At 53.2% G+C, this 10,000-nt stretch overlaps 1 protein-coding gene across 3 annotated transcripts in view; it reads right to left on the bottom strand.

Annotated features, from left to right (window-relative positions):
• The window catches only part of cpne4a (copine IVa), a 32,095-nt gene that overhangs the window by 18,800 nt on the left and 3,295 nt on the right, over positions 1-10,000 (bottom strand). The window contains exons 1-3 of one of the 3 annotated variants that reach the window (XM_035607935.2): positions 3,543-3,762; positions 2,643-2,835; positions 1,778-1,957 (exon numbers count right to left, since the gene is read on the bottom strand). In XM_035607935.2, coding sequence (XP_035463828.1) covers positions 1,778-1,957; positions 2,643-2,813 — 351 coding nt within the window. In that variant the 5' untranslated portion in view covers positions 2,814-2,835; positions 3,543-3,762. Of the gene's footprint in view, positions 1-1,777; positions 1,958-2,642; positions 2,836-3,542; positions 3,763-10,000 lie in introns of those variants that run through there. The other 2 variants (XM_035607934.2, XM_035607936.2) reach the window with 2 other exon arrangements.

The following is a 10,000-nucleotide window of genomic DNA, read 5'->3' as shown; positions in this document are numbered from 1 at the left end:
ACATTCGATTACGAACAACTTCCTGTTTCACGGCGGAGGAAGGAAAATTGTGGAATTTTTCCACGTCGCCACAGCGACGGCCTCTGACGGAAACTCAGGATTTTGATACACGTTTCATCCCGCAGGTCATTAGGTGACACGCACCAACACTGAAGTCGCTCGTGAAAAATCTGTGGGAGGAGTTGGTTAAAGTATGAAACGTGAAAAATGGCCCAAAATGGCCGAAAATCAACTTTGAAACAAAATGGCCGACTTCCTGTTGGTTACAGGACGTGGCTCCCAGAGGCTTTTCTGTCGGTCTGGACATGAAAACAGGGTCCTGATGCCGTCGTGACGTTTGGACATTGTTTGTAAAGCTGGGAGACGTTTAGTTTTGACAGAGTCTGAAAGTCAAGGATATTTGATTAGAACATGTTGGACAGTGAAGACGTGTGGACCCTCAGGTCTGAGACGCAGCTCCACCTCCGTCATGTCGGATGAACTCAGCGGCTCTTCAGATCTGAGTTCCTCTCTCCAGCTCCTCACTGGGTTTGTTTCCTCCTGTTCGCAGAGCGTCGACCATCTGGAGGAGCTGGCAGAGACAGAGACCAGGAGGAGGAGGAAGAAGAAGAGGTAGGGAAGAAGGGGGAGGTGACTCCAACCAACATGTCAGCTGCTGCTCTTCTTCTTCGGCTCTGCAAGTTAAAACTGTTCCAACTTCAGGAAACTGAGAACAGTTGCCAGGAAAGTCCCTCAATGTCACGCGGCAACATCATCAGGAGAAGCATCAACGTCAGGACGATCAGCGACTGTATATGAAGACGATCACTGACTGTATATGAAGATGATCACTGATTATATATGAAGACGATCAGTGACTGTATATAAAGACGATCAGCGACTGTATATTAAGACGATCACTGACTGTATATGAAGACGATCACTGACTGTATATAAAGACGATCAGCGACTGTATATTAAGATGATCACTGACTGTATATGAAGACGATCACTGACTGTATATAAAGACGATCACTGACTGTATATGAAGATGATCACTGATTATATATGAAGACGATCACTGACTGTATATAAAGACGATCAGCGACTGTATATTAAGACGATCACTGACTGTATATGAAGACGATCACTGACTGTATATAAAGACGATCAGCGACTGTATATTAAGATGATCACTGACTGTATATGAAGACGATCACTGACTGTATATGAAGACGATCAGCGACTGTATATTAAGACGATCACTGACTGTATATGAGGACGATCACTGACTGTATATAAAGACGATCACTGACTTAATATGAAGACGATCAGTGAATGTATGAAGACGATCACTGACTGTATATGAAGACGATCAGTGAATGTATGAAGACGATCACTGACTGTATATGAAGACGATCACTGACTGTATATAAAGACGATCAGCGACTGTTTATTAAGACGATCACTGACTGTTTATAAAGACGATCAGAGACTGTATATAAAGACGATCACTGACTGTTTATAAAGACGATCCCTGACTATATATGAAGACGATCAGTGACTATATGAAGACGATCACTGACTATATAAAGACGATCAGCGACTGTATATAAAGACGATCACTGACTGTATATAAAGATGATCAGCGACTGTATATAAAGACGATCAGCGACTGTATATAAAGACGACAATTAAATATGAGTTGTTGTCATGTGACCCGATCAGTGAAGAATTTGATGCGTCTGATGAACTTGGGCGTTTCCGTCCGGGGGGGGGGGCGTGGCCTCGGACTCACCTGTCCCAGTGTACACTCCACCGAGCCCAGGAAGTCGGCCTCCCTCAGGCCGTTGTGGCTGCTGGTGATGTCGTACAGCTCGAAGCGCAGGCGCTGCACCTCTTCAAAATAAAAGTCCAGGGTGAAAACCTTGGAGTAGGTGGGATTCACACAGCTGCGCATCACCTCGGTCCGGTCCACCTGCAGGACACCTGAAGGATTACACTGTGTGTGTGTGTGTGTGTGTGTGTGTGTGTGTGTGTGTGTGTGTGTGTGTGTGATATTAGGCTGATGACAGTAAAGTGGGACGAGATGAAAAAGTCCATGTGGACGTTTCATCTGCATTTTAACCATCGAACACAAAGCTAAAAATACTTAAAGTGGGGCGACGGAACCAGGTCTGAGACGACAACTTTACAGCAAACTTCACAAACACAGAGACGTTAACAACGGAAAAACAAATCACTGATCATCTTTATATAGTCTCTGATCTTCTTTATCTACAGTCACGGATCGTCTTTTTATAGTCTCTGATCTTCCTTATATACAGTCACTGATCGTCTATATATACAGTCGCTGATCTTCTTTATATACAGTTGCTGATCATCTTTAAATATAGTCAGTGATTGTCTTTATATACAGTCCATGATCGTCTTTATATACAGTCGATGATCGTCTTTATATACAGTCGATGATCTTCTTTACAGTCAGTCACCGATCGTCTTTACATACAGTCGACCGATCGTCTTTACATACAGTCGACCGATCGTCTTTACATACAGTCACCGATCGTCTTTATGTACGAACAAACCAACGAACCAACATCAAACATAAAACCATCACACAATCTCCAGCTCGGCGCTGTCCGGTTGCCGTGGCGACCCACCTCCATCCACTGGCCGTGTGACTGCATGTTGAGGACCACGCAGGGGTCAGACTTGTTCAGGGCGTCCCGGTCGGAGATCCCCTTACAGGTGAGTCTCAGCTCCACCTTGGTCAGACAGGGGCTGCTGAACAGGCCCAGGGAGTTGGCCGCGGACTCGTAGATGTCACTCATGGTGGAGGGCGTGACAGGAAGTCTGCACGGGGGACAGAGGATTGGTTAAAAGAACGGATGGATCAGCTTCTCTTTTAAAACCCATTTCCTACATTTCCTTGAAACGGGCCGCAGAGACGAACACGAACTGACCAAATGTTTCCTCCCCTTCAAAAAAAAACAAACCCTCATTTCAGAACTCTTCTGATCTTTGAAAAAATGTGAGTTGAAAATCAAATGAAATATTATAAATTATTTTCTTTTTGGTCACATTATTCCCGAAACCTGTTTTAAGAGAAACACAAACATTTCAGGCTTTGCTTCATTTTCTCATGTTTGTGAAATATAACTAACTGTACATTATTGTTTGTTAACAGCTTCAACATTTTACAACCTTCAGTAGCTTCAAGTTGTTTCCAAACACAAAATTGACGATAAAATTAAAATAAACTACATTATTACTTCCACACGTATTTCATATCTATATTGTTATTTCGCAGCTTCTCTCCAATCGGATGTTCAGCCTCCGTCGGCTGATAAGCTCCGCCCACCACAGGAAGTCATTTCTGCCTGGTCAGGAATAGAATCTCCACTTCGACCACCATCATCATCCCCGTCGTCCATCATCCCGCCAGCGGCACTCGGCCTCATCTGATTAACCTCGGAGGTAATGTTCTCCACAGGAAGTGACAGTGAACACATCCTGCTGCTGCACTCGGGTTACACGAGGAGGTTCTTTTAATAACTGACCACAGAACTGTTCTTCGACGGTTGCGGATCCAGTTTCACCGTGAGGTCATCTGCCTCTGACCTCGTTGTGCTGTAGCTCTGCAGGTGGATTCTGAGAGCTGGTGCAAAGCTCGGCCAAGCTGCTCATGAAACCAACAGATCCCTGCAGCTGCAGCACTACAACAGAGTTGATACAACAGAGTTGATACAACATACAACAGAGTTAATAATTCATGCTCGCTTGCTGTCAGTGCAACAAACAAACAGTTTGCAGAGAGCAATAGAAACTATTGCAGCTTCACACAGACTGTGGAGAGACGTGAGACGCAGCTCGTTCCACTGGATCATGGATCAGAACTCTCACTGAACATCCACAGACGGGAACTGAAAGAGAGAAAGAGAACTGGGAGCTCATACAGGGGTCCTGAAGTAGAGGGTGTGGTCCTTCAGAGTCCTGAAGCAGAAGGTCTGGTCCCTCAGAGTCCTAAAGCAGAGGATCTGGTCCCTCAGAGACCTGAAGGACGAGGGGTCCTGAAGCAGAGGGTGTGGTCCCTCAGAGTCCTGAAGCAGAGGGTCTGGTCCCTCAGAGTCCTGAAGCAGAGGGTCTGGTCCCTCAGAGACCTGAAGGACGAGGGGTCCTGAAGCAGAGGGTCTGGTCCCTCAGAGACCTGAAGGACGAGGGGTCCTGAAGCAGAGGGTGTGGTCCCTCAGAGTCCTGAAGCAGAGGGTCTGGTCCCTCAGAGACCTGAAGGACGAGGGGTCCTGAAGCAGAGGGTGTGGTCCCTCAGAGTCCTGAAGCAGAGGGTCTGGTCCCTCGGAGACCTGAAGGACGAGGGGTCCTGAAGCAGAGGTTGTGGTCCCTCAGAGTCCTGAAGCAGAGGCTCTGGTCCCTCAGAGTCCTGAAGCAGAGGGTCTGGTCCCTCAGAGACCTGAAGGACGAGGGATCCTGAAGCAGAGGGTCTGGTCCCTCAGAGACCTGAAGGACGAGGGATCCTGAAGCAGAGGGTCTGGTCCCTCAGAGACCTGAAGGACGAGGGGTCCTGAAGCAGAGGGTGTGGTCCCTCAAAGTCCTGAAGCAGAGGGTCTGGTCCCTCAGAGTCCTGAAGCAGAGGGTCTGGTCCCTCAGAGACCTGAAGGACGAGGGGTCCTGAAGCAGAGGGTCTGGTCCCTCAGAGACCTGAAGGACGAGGGGTCCTGAAGCAGAGGGTGTGGTCCCTCAGAGTCCTGAAGCAGAGGGTCTGGTCCCTCAGAGACCTGAAGGACGAGGGGTCCTGAAGCAGAGGGTGTGGTCCCTCAGAGTCCTGAAGCAGAGGGTCTGGTCCCTCGGAGACCTGAAGGACGAGGGGTCCTGAAGCAGAGGTTGTGGCCCCTCAGAGTCCTGAAGCAGAGGCTCTGGTCCCTCAGAGTCCTGAAGCAGAGGGTCTGGTCCCTCAGAGACCTGAAGGACGAGGGATCCTGAAGCAGAGGGTCTGGTCCCTCAGAGACCTGAAGGACGAGGGGTCCTGAAGCAGAGGGTCTGGTCCCTCAGAGACCTGAAGGACGAGGGGTCCTGAAGCAGAGGGTGTGGTCCCTCAGAGTCCTGAAGCAGAGGGTGTGGTCCCTCAGAGTCCTGAAGCAGAGGGTCTGGTCCCTCGGAGACCTGAAGGACGAGGGGTCCTGAAGCAGAGGGTGTTGTCCCTCAGAGTCCTGAAGCAGAGGGTCTGGTCCCTCAGAGTCCTGAAGCAGAGGGTCTGGTCCCTCAGAGACCTGAAGGACGAGGGGTCCTGAAGCAGAGGGTCTGGTCCCTCAGAGACCTGAAGGACGAGGGGTCCTGAAGCAGAGGGTCTGGTCCCTCAGAGACCTGAAGGACGAGGGGTCCTGAAGCAGAGGGTGTGGTCCCTCAGAGTCCTGAAGCAGAGGGTCTGGTCCCTCAGAGACCTGAAGGACGAGGGGTCCTGAAGCAGAGGGTGTGGTCCCTCAGAGTCCTGAAGCAGAGGGTCTGGTCCCTCGGAGACCTGAAGGACGAGGGGTCCTGAAGCAGAGGTTGTGGTCCCTCAGAGTCCTGAAGCAGAGGCTCTGGTCCCTCAGAGTCCTGAAGCAGAGGGTCTGGTCCCTCAGAGACCTGAAGGACGAGGGATCCTGAAGCAGAGGGTCTGGTCCCTCAGAGACCTGAAGGACGAGGGGTCCTGAAGCAGAGGGTCTGGTCCCTCAGAGACATGAAGGACGAGGGGTCCTGAAGCAGAGGGTGTGGTCCCTCAGAGTCCTGAAGCAGAGGGTGTGGTCCCTCAGAGTCCTGAAGCAGAGGGTCTGGTCCCTCGGAGACCTGAAGGACGAGGGGTCCTGAAGCAGAGGGTGTTGTCCCTCAGAGTCCTGAAGCAGAGGGTCTGGTCCCTCAGAGTCCTGAAGCAGAGGGTCTGGTCCCTCAGAGACCTGAAGGACGAGGGGTCCTGAAGCAGAGGGTCTGGTCCCTCAGAGACCTGAAGGACGAGGGGTCCTGAAGCAGAGGGTGTGGTCCCTCAGAGTCCTGAAGCAGAGGGTGTGGTCCCTCAGAGTCCTGAAGCAGAGGGTCTGGTCCCTCGGAGACCTGAAGGACGAGGGGTCCTGAAGCAGAGGTTGTGGTCCCTCAGAGTCCTGAAGCAGAGGCTCTGGTCCCTCAGAGTCCTGAAGCAGAGGGTCTGGTCCCTCAGAGACCTGAAGGACGAGGGATCCTGAAGCAGAGGGTCTGGTCCCTCAGAGACCTGAAGGACGAGGGATCCTGAAGCAGAGGGTCTGGTCCCTCAGAGACCTGAAGGACGAGGGGTCCTGAAGCAGAGGGTGTGGTCCCTCAAAGTCCTGAAGCAGAGGGTCTGGTCCCTCAGAGTCCTGAAGCAGAGGGTCTGGTCCCTCAGAGACCTGAAGGACGAGGGGTCCTGAAGCAGAGGGTCTGGTCCCTCAGAGACCTGAAGGACGAGGGGTCCTGAAGCAGAGGGTGTGGTCCCTCAGAGTCCTGAAGCAGAGGGTCTGGTCCCTCAGAGACCTGAAGGACGAGGGGTCCTGAAGCAGAGGGTGTGGTCCCTCAGAGTCCTGAAGCAGAGGGTCTGGTCCCTCGGAGACCTGAAGGACGAGGGGTCCTGAAGCAGAGGTTGTGGCCCCTCAGAGTCCTGAAGCAGAGGCTCTGGTCCCTCAGAGTCCTGAAGCAGAGGGTCTGGTCCCTCAGAGACCTGAAGGACGAGGGATCCTGAAGCAGAGGGTCTGGTCCCTCAGAGACCTGAAGGACGAGGGGTCCTGAAGCAGAGGGTCTGGTCCCTCAGAGACCTGAAGGACGAGGGGTCCTGAAGCAGAGGGTGTGGTCCCTCAGAGTCCTGAAGCAGAGGGTGTGGTCCCTCAGAGTCCTGAAGCAGAGGGTCTGGTCCCTCGGAGACCTGAAGGACGAGGGGTCCTGAAGCAGAGGGTGTTGTCCCTCAGAGTCCTGAAGCAGAGGGTCTGGTCCCTCAGAGTCCTGAAGCAGAGGGTCTGGTCCCTCAGAGACCTGAAGGACGAGGGGTCCTGAAGCAGAGGGTCTGGTCCCTCAGAGACCTGAAGGACGAGGGGTCCTGAAGCAGAGGGTCTGGTCCCTCAGAGACCTGAAGGACGAGGGGTCCTGAAGCAGAGGGTGTGGTCCCTCAGAGTCCTGAAGCAGAGGGTCTGGTCCCTCAGAGACCTGAAGGACGAGGGGTCCTGAAGCAGAGGGTGTGGTCCCTCAGAGTCCTGAAGCAGAGGGTCTGGTCCCTCGGAGACCTGAAGGACGAGGGGTCCTGAAGCAGAGGTTGTGGTCCCTCAGAGTCCTGAAGCAGAGGCTCTGGTCCCTCAGAGTCCTGAAGCAGAGGGTCTGGTCCCTCAGAGACCTGAAGGACGAGGGATCCTGAAGCAGAGGGTCTGGTCCCTCAGAGACCTGAAGGACGAGGGGTCCTGAAGCAGAGGGTCTGGTCCCTCAGAGACCTGAAGGACGAGGGGTCCTGAAGCAGAGGGTGTGGTCCCTCAGAGTCCTGAAGCAGAGGGTGTGGTCCCTCAGAGTCCTGAAGCAGAGGGTCTGGTCCCTCGGAGACCTGAAGGACGAGGGGTCCTGAAGCAGAGGGTGTTGTCCCTCAGAGTCCTGAAGCAGAGGGTCTGGTCCCTCAGAGTCCTGAAGCAGAGGGTCTGGTCCCTCAGAGACCTGAAGGACGAGGGGTCCTGAAGCAGAGGGTCTGGTCCCTCAGAGACCTGAAGGACGAGGGGTCCTGAAGCAGAGGGTGTGGTCCCTCAGAGTCCTGAAGCAGAGGGTGTGGTCCCTCAGAGTCCTGAAGCAGAGGGTCTGGTCCCTCAGAGACCTGAAGGACGAGGGGTCCTGAAGCAGAAGGTCTGGTCCCTCAAAGTCCTAAAGCAGAAGGTCTGGTCCCTCAGAGTCCTGAAGCAGAGGGTCTGGTCCCTCAGAGACCTGAAGGACGAGGGGTCCTGAAGCAGAGGGTGTGGTCCCTCAGAGTCCTGAAGCAGAGGGTCTGGTCCCTCAGAGTCCTGAAGCAGAGGGTCTGGTCCCTCAGAGACCTGAAGGATGAGGGGTCCTGAAGCAGAAGGTCTGGTCCCTCAGAGTCCTAAAGCAGAAGGTCTGGTCCCTCAGAGTCCTGAAGCAGAGGGTCTGGTCCCTCAGAGACCTGAAGGACGAGGGGTCCTGAAGCAGAGAGTGTGGTCCCTCAGAGTCCTGAAGCAGAGGATCTGGTCCCTCAGAGACCTGAAGGACGAGGGGTCCTGAAGCGGAGGGTGTGGTCCCTCAGAGTCCTGAAACAGAGGGTCTGGTCCGTCGGAGACCTGAAGGACGAGGGGTCCTGAAGCGGAGGGTGTGGTCCCTCAGAGTCCTGAAGCAGAGGGTCTGGTCCCTCAGAGACCTGAAGGACGAGGGGTCCTGAAGCGGAGGGTGTGGTCCCTCAGAGTCCTGAAGCCGAGGGTCTGGTCCCTCAGAGTCCTGAAACAGGGGGTCTGGTCCCTCAGAGTCCTGAAACAGGGGGTCTGGTCCCTCAGAGTCCTGAAACAGGGGGTCTGGTCCCTCAGAGTCGAGTCCTGAAGCAGAAGGTCTGGTCCCTCAGAGTCCTGAAACAGGGGGTCTGGTCCCTCAGAGTCCTGAAGCAGAGGGTCTGGTCCCTCAGAGTCCTGAAGCAGAGGGTCTGGTGCCTCAGAGTCCTGAAGCAGAAGGTCTGGTCCCTCAGAGTCCTGAAGCAGAAGGTCTGGTCCCTCAGAGTCCTGAAGCAGAGGCTCTGGTCCCTCAGAGTCCTGGAGCAGAGGGTCTGGTCCCTCAGAGTCCTGAAGCAGAGGGTCTGGTCCCTCAGAGTCCTGGAGCAGAGGGTCTGGTGAGTCCTGAAGCAGAAGGTCTGGTCCCTCAGAGTCCTGAAGCAGAGGGTCTGGTCCCTCAGAGTCCTGAAGCAGGGGATCTGGTCCCTCAGACTCCTGGTCTTGGCATTATGTAGTCACATGAGTAGACAAACTGAGTCCACAACGGCGAACCACCGACCCACAGTAGTTGTGAACGGGCAGCCACAAGATGAGCGAGGATATTTGGTGTCCTGAAGACGAAGGTAGTTTCTTCGGCGCTGTGAGAAGATCACTGTGGCGTTACTCGATGACATGACGCAGAGAGGAACAACTTCCCACCCGGATTTTGCATCAACCAAACAAGACGGAGCCTCCACTGTGTGGGAGTCGGTCCTGGAAGAGACTGTAGCAGCATTTACGCTCATGTTAGCAGCTCCGTCCTGATCTCTGACGGGTTCATGTAGGTTGACGTCAGGCCAACACGTCGTCCAACCGGAGCGCCCCGTCTTCACCCTCTGATACGAGCTGTGCGAGCGTCTCGCGGTGGAAGGTGTCGTTTTGTGACGTCAGTGACGTGGGCAGGATCTCAACACTAACTGGCTTTTGCGAATATTTCGCTCGAGTTAAAATATTTGAACTCTAATTAAGCGGAATTCGCGTCTACTCTCGTCTCAGAATGTAATCTACTGTAATCTATTCCCTGATCGTCTCTCTCTATGGACACTTTGGACACTACGGACAAACATGGCGGCTGTGTTACGTCATCAGAGTCCTCTGGTACAGACGTTTCTCTTCTGCGTCCAGGATGAAGGAGTGTGAACCGATTGTGGAGAAGCCTCAGATGATGGGTTATCTGAATAAGGTTTCAAACCTCCCGTCTGGGACGAGGGTCGGCGTGAGATTGTGAGTCCACGACAGATCTGCAGGTTAATCCGAGTTTCATAATCTCACTGTCAATGCTCACATCACATCACTGCCTCAGATCTGCTGCATGTTCACAAACAGTCCTCATCTCCTCATCTCCTCATCTCCTCATCTCCTCATCTCCTGACCTCCTCATCTCCTCATCTCCTCATCTCCTCATCTCATCTCCTGACCTCCTCATCTCCTGACCTCCTCATCACCTCATCACCTCATCTCCTCATCTCCTCATCTCCTCATCTCCTCATCTCCTGACCTCCTCATCACCTCATCACCTCATC

Source organism: Scophthalmus maximus, chromosome 10 (assembly GCF_022379125.1).
Source record: "Scophthalmus maximus strain ysfricsl-2021 chromosome 10, ASM2237912v1, whole genome shotgun sequence".
Lineage (NCBI taxonomy): Eukaryota > Metazoa > Chordata > Actinopteri > Pleuronectiformes > Scophthalmidae > Scophthalmus > Scophthalmus maximus.
Note: the sequence above shows the minus strand (reverse complement) of the source record. Positions and strands in the feature narration are given on the sequence as shown.